The 12,919-nt window shown below is 37.9% G+C and overlaps 1 protein-coding gene across 3 annotated transcripts in view; it reads right to left on the bottom strand.

The window, feature by feature from the left end:
• Positions 1-12,919, bottom strand: part of CBLB (Cbl proto-oncogene B) — a 128,708-nt gene that overhangs the window by 36,316 nt on the left and 79,473 nt on the right. For all 3 annotated transcript variants that reach the window (XM_033052688.2, XM_033052689.1, XM_033052690.1), the window contains exons 6-9: positions 8,589-8,710; positions 6,330-6,467; positions 4,781-4,868; positions 2,366-2,497 (exon numbers count right to left, since the gene is read on the bottom strand). In XM_033052688.2, coding sequence (XP_032908579.1) covers positions 2,366-2,497; positions 4,781-4,868; positions 6,330-6,467; positions 8,589-8,710 — 480 coding nt within the window. The remainder of the gene's footprint in view (positions 1-2,365; positions 2,498-4,780; positions 4,869-6,329; positions 6,468-8,588; positions 8,711-12,919) is intronic.

Genomic DNA, 12,919 nt, shown 5'->3' with positions numbered 1-12,919 from the left:
CTGAAGTAGCCACAGTCAAGTGAACAGAAGTCCTCCCCACTCTATACAACTCCTTACAGTTTCATTTTCTATAAAATAAATTATCAATGAGGCATAGAGCTTTCAGTTTTCAAGGCTTTCTTGAACCTGTGTTCTGCACCAGCAGTTCCCATAATTTCTTTTAAAAAGCCTTAGTAATTAAACACATCAGCAGACTCATATTCAATAGTATGAATATATATCTGAGATGTCTGTATTAATATACACACTTGTCCATGCCCTCAGAAAGGTTATTTAGAACATTATGAACCTTACAATACAGCCTATATGCCCACATCCTTTTAGAAAACGTGTACTTTTCAGACAACAGATTTCTGTGGTATAAAATGACATTTTACTCCTGCTGCATAACACAAAAAGGAAACAAGTAAACCAAGTCTTGAGACTTGTTTCCCCATGAAGGGGAACAGCTCAATCATCCTTAGTATTCTATGCAGACCTGATGCTGCTTACTCTATTTTTTTTCTGCTTACTGAAAACATCTGTATTGGGTCTCTTGAGGCATGCCTAACGAGCCATTATGCTGCCAATTAAACAACCCACCAGAAGCTCACAACAGCTGATGCTGTTGCAGTGTAATACTTCTTCATTGCCTCACTAATTATACAAAAGTTAAATTTGTAATGAAGTCTGAAATGTACCTGACCAATTACAGCTGGTAGCTGTGTTCTGATCAAACCTGGTGAGTTCAAACATGTCAGTTTTTTGAGCCTAAAATGCTTTGTCATTATCTGCCTGAATCCCTGTCCCACAGCCAAGCACTGGGGACCTCAGGTTCTCGCGTCTCCAGAATCAGAGTACATCACTGGCCCAAGACTGCAACATGCTCCTACCATGCCCTGAGACACCTGACACTCAGAAGCACAGATTTCAGTCCTTCTGCTTAGCCCTGTCAGCTGAGCTAAAAAATCAAATGAACAAGCAAACGAAACCAACAAAACTACAGACCCCTCAGAATTTTTCAGAATTTTTTTAAGTCAATGATTTATGTGGTCACACCTCTATGTCTGTCATTCATAATGAAACTTGAAAGAATAGTGAAAGGGTACTCGTGAAATGAGAAATATTGTTCCAGCTCAGCAGCTGCTTAGTAGTGAAATAAATATCCTTTCGTGGGTATGCCTCAAATGGAATTTCCTCAGAATTTCTGATCTGTGGCCAATTTGAAAGGTTTGTGTTTGGAACATCAAACTCAAATTTCACAAAGAACACAAAATTGGAAACTGAGAGTACTTCTTTTTCAAGAAACCTTTATTGCTAATGGAAGAAAAACTCAAATGATATTTCTGATATATCGTGTTGGTTTGCCATTGAGACTTTCTTAATTAGGTAGAAAATGTCCTAATTAGAAAAGGAAAATTATAGTACTTGAAGACATACCACAAATGTAAAAGCATACTGATGGAGGTGAACTCATTTTAAAACAGGTCCAAAATTGACTAGATTCAACGATTCTTTTTACTCTTTTCACTACATTTGCAACCAAAGACTAATTATTAAATATGGAACTAAGTCCTCTCTGAGAACTGGATTACTTGTTCCCATAAAATATACATACAAAAGAAGGGACAGGGATAGTGCACAATTGTAAAGAGGAATGACCTCAGCTTTAGACTCTACTTTTTAGGTCAAATGCCCTGAATTAAAGGTACTCATTCTCCCTTTTCCCACAGACTGGTGCACCTATGAATAAGATGAACAAAACACACCAACATGTGTCACCAGGAAGTCTCTGGGTTTTTTTGGATGTTACATAAATGATTTTGAGAGAAGGGAGTTTCCCCTCCATTCAATCTCTTAGTGCAACAACCATCTAAAGCCATCTAGGTGTTTCAATGCTTCACATGTTACTAATGTGAACACAGGCATCCTAAAAAGATTAATTTTCCACAGGTCAATTCATGACCTCTACTACTGAGTGAATCCTTCTCTCACCAAAGACATCCCTTCTCCTAATAAAATCCTGTCTAGTGAGCATTCCCATTCCCAGCAGCTACCTGTCTTTGTGCCTTTTAAATACATCATGAAGTGACCTGACTAACTGGCACCAAATGCCCAGATTGTACTGTCCGAGTAGGTACTGCACTCAGGAAATAGCTTCCACTCAGCAGCAGTCAGCAAACGGCCTTGGCAAGACTACAAGTCTACACTGCAAAAACTGCTGGAGCTTTATCTTTCACAGATTTCTGGTTTGAAAAATGAGGAAGTTTATAATTTTAAATATATACATCCTTGTACCTGGAAAAGTAAGCATGTATCCACATTGTAAACAGGAATGCAGCAGAGAAATCCATCCTCTTCCCCACCAACTAAACTACAACAGTACCTGCCACGCTGTAAGACAAGAAGTGCACATAAGGTGTCCACAAGGCTCTATCTTCACATCCTTGTCATTCTCTGCACAGATTTTACACAGTTGAAAAGTGGAACCCATTTCACAGTACAATTCATACTGCTCCTGTAACAAAAGAAAGTCAAGTAATTATTTATTTTCAGTGTTTTGTTCACAAAGAATATACTTCTCCAAATGCCCTTGTTCTCCAACCTGCTTTACTTATTAATCAAGGAAACTCTTGCAACTGATCTACCTAAAAGCCACACTAAGGTTAGTGAAACAGTTTACATTTTTCCTTCTTCTGGGACATACTACAATTCATGCCAAAAAGTGTTTAAAATATCTGTGCCTATCAGATTTTGTACAGACTTGTCACATGTAACTGCTAAGCAAGACACACATCCTGCTTTTCTTTGGTTGCAGCTAAAAGGAAGAAAATGAACACATGGTTCCAAGTAAAAAATAAGTGATGAATGGGAACAAAACTGGGATTTTAATTTCTAGATATGAGTTTAGGACTAAGAAGATTATTGGCTTGAAAACTGACAAGCAAGAGGGCTTTTTACCTAGATCAAGGATGCTGTATAGCAGTATATTGAAGCACACAATCCCTGTAAAGGAAGTATGGCTAGAACAGCCTGCAGGATAACTTGGCAACAGACATGCAAAGATTATTCACTACTTTGCATCCTTACAAGACTGACAGGAAGGTAGATCACCACCATTAGAAGGAATAAATAATAGACAAAACTCAGGTCCAGAACAGTTTTCTCGAATTAGTTATTATTGAGGAACTGACAGTTAAATGCATCTGCATTGAAATAAGCTTTTTTAGCCTTAAAAAAACAAATTTTGAACGCCTAAAGTACAATCCAGATCACAGGAAAATAAGCAGCTACTGCTAAGTAAAGTGAGGGGACATGAGGCTAAGAAAAAAAGGAAACAAAAGAGAGCTTTTATCTGCAGCTGTAGTCAGTGTACTAAAGCTGCTTATGGTGGAGCTCTAGCAAAGAACCCATCTGCAGCAATCTCACCCTGCAGCCACTTTCATACCATCTTTTCATAGTTTAAGCAGGTACAGTGACAACTTCAAAACTCTTCAGTTTTATATTATTCAAGGCAGACTCACATAATTCAGACTGTTGAATTACCATCAGAATTAGCTAATAATGTCCTTATAACTGTATGCGCAGAAATAACTTGATTCATTCAATGGATTTAATATAAAATATGATTGGTTTGTGAAGAACAAAGTAGTCATTTACCATGTGCTGCTTCTCCTTTCCTTGAGAAAAAGTTAAGATATGGGCTAGAGCATTGTTCTGCACATCACAAATACCTGATAAATCTCCATTACGCTTTCATTATTATCTTAAGACTGGAGGGAAAAGATGGAAGTCAGAAATGGAAGCATTCAGGTTTTATTCAGGTAATTGTTTTTAGGAATTCTCTTACAAAAGAGATTTACTTGTAATGCTATTTCGGAAAATACCATAAGTAGTAAACAATACTTGTTTTCTAAAATACTTCTGGAGGTGGAACGCATGTAGAGCACCCAGAAGCACAGAAGATTCAGCAGGTCATCCAGTCTGATTTGAAGAAATAGAAGACCATCTTGAACATCATGGTTTGTATCTAGCCTGCTGTGTTTCTTTGAACATATCCTCAAGTCTTCCGTATCTTTCCATCAGAAAAAAAATGTTCTACACAGTATTCTTTAACCTTCTAGTGTTATTTCAGCATCATTTTTAATCAAGCATTTGTCTTGAGGTGGCTGCTTCTTACTACTTGACTATCTGCACAGCTGATCACATGATCACTTAACAAGACTATAAACACAACTACATATTCTAATTTTCTCTGCAACTCTCTGCAAAGTGTCTCTCTCTAGGATTTAATCACTTCTGCTGTTTTCCATCATCTCTCATCCAAGTTGCACCATAGACAAAGAAGAAAGGAGAGAACTGGATAGCCCGAAACTGGCATTTTTGCAATGTATGAACTCTTCCTCCTGGACTTGCCAACCAACTGTACTATTCCTATTCAGGCTTCAAAACTATTATTTGATCCTCTTTTTTTTTTTTCCTGTATTCCTCTCTGTTATTAGCAAACTACATAAATCTGCTACATAAATATCAGAAAAACCTTCAATAGTGTTTGAAACACTTCTCAGTTGGAAAAGGCCCACAATAAACAAAACATTCCAAGACATGCCATCTGCATCACCGACCACTCTACAGTTTAAAGGATTGTTATCCTGTTTTTCACCTAAGTCCTTCTACCAATAACATATTTTTGCTCTTATGAAATCATTGCTCACATTTTAATAAAAGCTTATTACTACTGCTGGGTGAGAGACTATGGGAAATGAAGATTACAAAGTAACTCAAAATTCTGCCAACATACCTGTGTGACTTTTATGTGGTCATGTGGTGTGGGCTCACATAATCCTGTCAAATCAGGATTATAACTTCGTCCATCTGGGAACAGATAGCTGCATCACAAGAAGACTGTTATAAATATGCACATTTCTTTAGCTTTATTAGCTAAATCATACTTATAAAGTTTCAAGGGGGTAGAATAAATTACATTAGACATTAATTAAAATAAATCATCTTTCCTCAGCCATCTATTTTATCTTTTGAGTGCAACTGAATTGCTACATATTCATTTTGACACATGTTCAAGTGTATTAATAAAAGCAGAGGCAAGTTTTTGACATGACTTGCATAGCTACCACCAGAATGCACCTGAGCTTTGATAAGCAGATAACCTTCTAGGGGTAGCTCAAAAGAGTACTATTTCAGATCTTTCACAGTGAGCTCCTACTTACTAGTGATTTCCCCACTGGGAGCATCATGCTCAGGACTCTGTAGACTATTTCAAGCAAAGCTGCTGAAAATAAGGTAACACATCTGTGTGTATCTGTATTATCATATATATATATATATATATAATACTATATATGTGCATATCTGTGTATATTATGACAAGAATCAACACCAAGAACTTCCGATGCAGACTGGACATTAGGCAAGAACCAATGGGAGCATTTCAATCATGTGGGAAATTAACAATAGCTTAAATTATATTACAGGAAACCTAAATGGTTCTATATTCAGGTTATTGTTACCTGCATCTTGGAAACAGTTTCTTAAAATTCGTATTTTTAAGTCATATACAAAAGCATCACTCCGCATAAAATATTCTCAGCTCCAGTTTTTGTTTGCTCAGTTTTTGTCAGAGAGAAGCACTACCAATATAAGTGTATTTTTATTGCAGGTATGAAATCACCATACCTGGAAAAAATACTAAATTTATAATTTTTTTTTTTTTTGAGGATTGAACAATTGCATTTTCTTTCACATTACATATTCATATTGGGTATAGCAAAATATGTATCCCAGTGAAAAGATTCTGACACCAAATATTTGTCTGTTACTTCAGCCAATCTAGCAAAAACGTACTACTTCTCCCTATAAACTTGCATTCTCTAATAATTATCAATCTTTTCAGTAAACTATTAGAATGTGGAAAATGTTCTGGCTGCACAATATATAAAAAAGCAATTACATAGCTTTCAAATCATTGTCCAGAGTTAGACACACGAGTAACTGGAAGTAGCAACTGTTCAATAAGCTTAAGTGCATTTGGGACTCTTGGAGGGCTGTGGGGGGAAGGGAAGGAGGGATCAATGTAACAGCTGTCTCATTTTATTTTCTCATGGAATTTATTTGCTATGAGATATGACTTTGGTTAACTTTCAGTAACTCTAGTTAATGGAATTAACTAGAAACAAGTGGTTTTTAAATGAATGGTCCTTAAACTCTGAAAAAATGCTAACCTCCATATACAGATTTCTCTGTTTTAAACATCTTTAACTACCCATACAAGCATGAAGGGAATAAGGAAGCAGGATTTCACAGCCATGCTGGCTGTAATAATTTGTACTTACAATCCTTCCCGGCTGCCATCAATCAAAGCTTGAAACAGAGGCTTATTGTGAGGTATGGTCTGCAGGATGTTCCCATCACCAGTCACATACCCAATGGCCCACTGGCCCAGGCGAGTGCAACTCAGTCTGAAAATGTAGCTTGATAAAAACAGGATGAATGAAAAGTCAGTGTAATTCAGAGTTCAGCAAAAGAAGTGAAGAGAGCAATTAAGGCCTTTCAGACACTGAATTAGATCCCTGGACATTTGGGTCAGATTCCCAACTCTGCCATGTTCTTTGTATAACTTTAAATAAACCTGCCTGTTCTACACTGTCGGTTTGTCACGGGCAGAAATAAACTAAGAGTAGCTACCCATCCCCTGCTTCTCATCTGCCTGTGTTTTAGTTCTCAGAGTGAAAGCTGCACATTCACCATGAGCAGTCTCACTCAGACACGTCCATAAACCTCTTCAACAAGAGGGTATGATGCTACCCAGTCTCCACAGCTGCAACAGACACCTTTTGTGCATGTGCAGGCCAATAACCTGAACAAGGGGATGGAAAAATATAAAACATCTTTAGATGCAATAGAAACAAGAGAGAGAAATGATAAAACCTGCTCTACTAGAAAACAGTAATTTCATGTGATCCTGTGGAGGTGAACAAAAGAAATATCACTTCTGTTTCAGAAAAATCAAATACTAACTATGCAATTTGACTTAGATTTAAATACTTCTCTGTATTATATTTAAATACTACTCTGTTACAGGTGATAGCTGGGAGTATACATGATGTAGACACAGCACAATCAGAAGAAAAGGAAGATTACAAACAACAGGATTGGGCATGTAGAGAGTTCCTTACTAAAAACTATTCCCTTTCATTTCAGACACCATTTCACATGCAGAAACCTCAGAGAAAAACATCTCACAGTGAAAGACCACAAACTCAATTCTGCATTATAGAACAGCTTTTCTTAATTACGCATCAATATTTTATCTCGTTCCAAACTAATATGAGAAATCGAATCCTCTCTGAAGTTTGACTGAGCTCTTACATCCTTCAGTAGGGCCCACACTACCTTGAAGCATTAACTATTCATCTGAACAGAATCTTGTAATTTGCAGGATGTTTTAATCAGATTAAAGAAATTTCACTTCATATCCCCTCTTTCACACTCCAGCAACTCAAAGTAATTTTTTGATATGCAATAGAAAGTTATCTTAAAACTAACTGGCTATTTAAAGAGAACATAAAAGCTATGTGGGGTAATTTCTCTGTCACAGTATCAGGATCAATAATAGAGAAAATACGAAATATATCAAATGCTCTCAAAATCAACCTAGTTATTTATTTGACTCATGTAGTAGTGTCCATGAGTATCAAGCTAAAAATCAGCATTTTTCTGTTGGAACCACAAGATTTTTGTGTATATATGCACTTAACTCCTAGGGTAACTTAAGATACAGTATGCTATTTGCTAAAAGTCAAAAGGAAGCAAGCACAGAATATGGGCATAACTGTTGGTAGATTTCACTAATGAGCTCCACAACAATGCACTTTAACTATGTGTACATGTGCTTCTGCAGAAGTTTCAACAAGGAGACATTAGGGAAAAAGCTTCCTAATTGTAAGATAAAACTAGCAAAATAAATGATAACAAATACAGGATTAAATCCATTATTGATTTTTTTTTTTCTCACAAGTGAAGAAAAAACACCCCAGGACAACAGTGACATAATGTAAAAGCTCAGTTTAAATAATTTACTATGCACAGTACCACAGAAAAAGTATTTAAAATCTCTACACATCATGATCTTAATCTGATTGATTTTCTAGGTGAAGAGTTTATGATATAGAATAATACAGGCAAAGGAAAAAGAAAGACAAGAAACACAAAATCACAGATTAAATTTATAGCTTGAATGCTTAATGAAAGATGTTAAGATGATTTTTGCTATACTATTAAGTAAAAATTCAATGAAATTATGAAAATCAAATTATATTTTAAAATATGCTTTTCAAGAATTCATTGCTTGTTTTATCTGATTCAGAGCAAGAAAGAAAAAGTAATTTATTTTCAATTTCTTTCTGCTAGTTTTTACATATTTAGACTTCAGTGTGCTAATAAGATATTTTTTTGCTTCACTTCTTCAGTGCTGCAGTGAGTGTTAAATAAAATGCAAAAATATGCTAAATAGAAGTATGAACCCAGCATAATTATATGAGTTCTGAGACAGCAAGTTTATTTGGAAAGCAATACACAGTAAAACCTCTCACCTCCCAGGTTTGGTGCTGTATTTCTGCAGCCTTGCTTTCACTTCATCGTACGTTAGGAATGCCATATATCCAGGATGTGTCACAGCTAAGAAGTTCCAATTCCTTAGGATTGAGCCCCATGGCTACAAAGAGAAGACAAACAAGTAGAGATGAAGCCAGGTAGTTCTATATTTCTAATAAAACCCAAGTCTGTGTGTCAGAGACACCTGAAGTGTTTTAGCGTCAGCTGAATGCTACACACTTTTGCTTTAGGTCTGAACGGTAAAAAGGACTGTCCTATATACCCAATTTTGCTACAAGCATTCCTTCAGAAGAATTACTTCAAGAACACCAAATACAACTTTTTGGATAAAGATTTTGAAGACCCTGAATTTGAGACACCTTCTGTTCATAGCTGCATAAAATATTAAACATCATAATTAGTTAGAACCAGGAAAGTACGACTCCATGATGGTCTAACAACACCACAATTAAGCCTGAGAGGTCCTGAAGCACTTTCACAGTTAATGATAAGTAACACAAATGAATCATAATAAAGCTGCTAATTTGAGCTGTCATTCCTTTTTTTATTTTCTACTTCTTTATTTCTTCAGTCACCATACTGGCATTAAAGCCAGAAAACAAAACAAATATTGACAGCACTTCATCTGAGTTATTTGCTAACCTGAACAGCAAATGCTTCAGAACACCCCATGAAACATGCCTGATATGCTATCATTTCAAAGAATAAAGAACAGTCCATTATTGTAAACAAAGGATGCATTTGTTAAAGTAGTGGATTAATACAGATATATAAATGTCCATTGCCAGAATTGGGAAGTCAAGAAACTGCCTCTGAATGGTTTGCAGATTTTTAATCTATTTCTCAGAAGATCAAGGCAGGTGAAGTTAAGCAACACAAGACAAGAGGCTTGTGTTCTATGTGTCCTGCTAATTCCATTTAAAAGAACTTCTAAGGCTAATCAGGCAGAGATGAAATGCCTGTGTGACATGTTTGAGCAGATTATCCTAACAGCTCTGCTGGCAAACCCTAGCCACTACCTAAACACAGAAGAATACCTGTTTATTTTAAAATTAATACCTCATCAAGGTGGACACAGGGAATAAAAGACAGGTTTCAGCACAGAGACCATAAGAAACCTGAAGTGTTTAAACTTGTCCAAAAAGAAGGAGGGGAAAAAAAAATAATCCCCATCCTAGATTCAATACTGCGTCCTGCCAGCTCCTTCAACAAGTTCAACAAGGTCAAGTGCAAGATCCTGCACAGAGTTGAGGCAATCCTAAGCATAAATACAGGCTGAGTGGAGAATGGACTGAGAGCAGCCCTGATGAGCAGGACTTGGGTGAGCTGCTGGATGAGAGGCCAGACACAACCCAGCAAGGTGCACTCCCCCAGAAGCCAGATGTGCCCTGGGCTGCACCCAAACCAGTGTGGCCAGCAGGGCAAGGGAGGGGATTCTCCATCTCCTCAGCTCTCTTCAGACCCCCTTCAAGAACTGCATTTAGCTCTTAGGTCCCCAGCACAGCAAGGACATGGACTGCTGAAGCAATCCGGAGCAGGAACAGCAAGCTGACCAGGTGGATGCAGCACCTCTCCTATAAAGAAAGGCTGAGAGAGTTGGGATTATTCAGCCTGCAGAAGAGAACATGCTGGGGAAACCTCGAGCAGCATCCCAGTACCTAAAAGGGTCTAAAAGTGAGCTGGAGAGGGAGTTGCAAGGGCTTGGAGTGATAGGATAAGGGGGAATGGTTTCAAATTGAAAGTCTATAGGTTTAGACAGGATATTTGGAAGAAATTATTCAGTCTAAGTGTAATGAAGGCACTGGAACAAATTGCCCAGGGAAGTTGATCCACAACAGTTCAGTTGATGCCCCATCCCTGAAAGTGTTCAGGTTGGATGGAGCTCTGAGCAACCTGGGCTAGCAGAAGTGTGTCCCTACCCACGGCAAGGGGGTTGGAACAAGATGATCTTTAGGGTCTCTTCCAACCCCAACCATTCAAAGGTAAGAACCCATAGCTTGCCTTGTGTACAAGCTCTTACCAGAGCAGAAGTGCACAGTGGGACAAGATTTGTACCCTTTCTCTTCAATGGAAGTATTTTCACACCAAAGGACACTTTAACAGTGACAGACTGAAGCTCCTGCAGAGCATCCAGATATTCTGTTGTGCTAAGCTTTTGTCTGGCCGGGGAACACAGCACTTGAAGCTGTGCATACATACAGTGGGGAGGCAGGGGGAGCAACTTCACTTTCACAGGATCTCAATAAAGCCTAGTCTTGCTTTCTGCTGTGAATAAACACCATTGCAAATGCAGCTTTTCTGTAACATAACGCACAGTTGGCAAAACAGTATTTTGATTACTTAATTGGGATTTTCTCTCTGTGGGTGTATGCACACATAGTTACAGAAGCTGCTTAAAAACTAGAGAAGTAAAATGTAACCTCCTGGGAGAAGTTCTCAGACCAAGTTCAGTGCAAGTTCAGTTCAACAGTTACACAGCTTCTGCACCTAAACTGTTTGCCAAAACATCTCTCTCTGCTTCCTTGCCAAATTAAAAGTTAACCCTTGCCAGCCATCTCTCTTTACATCAATACTGCTGATCCCTTTCTTCTAGCACAAGGCACAGTAATGAATTAAACCAGCAGCTTACAAAGAAAATAAGTGACCAGTATTTGTGGTTCAGTTACAAAGAAATTACTAACACCATTAACATATGCAACTGTGACACTGGTTTGACTCAGAATAGAGAAGAGATAATCAAAACCAAATCTCTATATATTAAAGCCATTAATCCCCTCCTGCCAGATTTTACTATCAACTTCATAATGGTACCCTTGCCCACAACAGCAAAACCAGGACATCTAAACAACAATCAGCACACGACAATGTGGAAAACAGAACCAACATCAACCCAGGGTTTGAAGTAAAATTGATATTTTGAACATATCTCCATCAGGCTAAAGAATAATGATATATCAGTATATGTTGGAAAAAGACCTCTAAGATCATGAAGTCCAACTGTTAACCCAGCACTGCCAAGTCCCTCACTAAATCATGTACCTAAGTGTTTGATAATCCTTTAAGTTAAGACACTTTTCCTAACATCCAGTCTAAACCTTCCCTAGGGCAACTTGTGGCTCTGTACTAGTTTACCACTGTATATGGTAAAGTAAAAAAATGATCAAATAAATGGTTGTATATCTCAATGGTTTCTATATACAAGAGAAATATCCAAAGTGGTAAATGCAGAAACAGTACATCCAATATGGATGCAAACAAGTACAGTCTTCTATATGCATGTTCTGTGGAAGAGACACAAGGTTAAAATAAACACATAACAAGTTTATTTCAGATAAATAGTAACAGTAATACAATTAATGTTATTCCCAAATATAGTTCCTTGTTGTAAATAAGCAACAAAGCATTAATGGCAAAAATACGTTCATAAAGAAAAGAGGCCTACATTTAGCCTAAAAGAAAGTACAGTAATTTCATGATTATAAGCCGCACTGAGTATAAGTCGCACTTCTGGGTGTCGGCAACTTTTCGTTCTTTGTCCATACACAAGCCGCATGTTACAATACAGAGTGTGATAAAAGGTATCTATTCTATCACCATCTGTTGAGAGTGAGGACAGTGATACTTATCTCAGCAGGAGATATTCTGCTAATAGGTCATCCACTGAAACCAGGCGGGGCATTGTTCTTTATCTTTTCACAACCCATCCTTCCTCCAGCGAGTCATTTTCTGCTAATGGCCCATTGAGTCCCACTGTGTCACTGATAAAATTACTTCATCCCATTGGAAGTTGCTCCAGCCAGGGGGAAGAGCCCAACATTTCTTACCAAGATAAAAACAGAGGTTTTGGGACACTAAGGGAGCCCCTTTCTCCACTGGACTCCAGAGCAAAACCCGACTTCTCCACATCACCACTGGACCTCCAGAGGGAAACTGCACCTTCTACAGGAGCACTGCTTCAACTGAACCACATCTGTCACTGCAGGAGGATGCAGCCACCATTTAACGGGACTGCTGCCAACACCCTGCCTGACAGGGTGTCAGGTTGTACTCTGACTTTGTCAGGGTTTGGGGTCTGTTTCTTTGTAGTACTGTATTTCTATTTTAATTTCCCTAGAAAAGAACTGTTATTCCTAATTGCCATATATTTGCCTGAAAGCCCCTTGATTTCAAAATTCTAATAATTTGGAGGGAGGGGGTTTACATTCTCCATTTCAAAGAGAAGCTCCTGCCTTTCTCAGCAGACACCTGTCCTCCAAACTAAAACAGCAACTTTTCCTTCTTTGTCCGTATATAACCCGCAGCTGATTAT

The sequence above is a fragment of the Catharus ustulatus genome, chromosome 2, assembly GCF_009819885.2.
Source record: "Catharus ustulatus isolate bCatUst1 chromosome 2, bCatUst1.pri.v2, whole genome shotgun sequence".
Classification (NCBI taxonomy): Eukaryota; Metazoa; Chordata; class Aves; order Passeriformes; family Turdidae; genus Catharus; species Catharus ustulatus.
The sequence above is the reverse complement of the archived record's forward strand: the minus strand, read 5'-3'. Positions and strand labels throughout refer to the sequence as shown.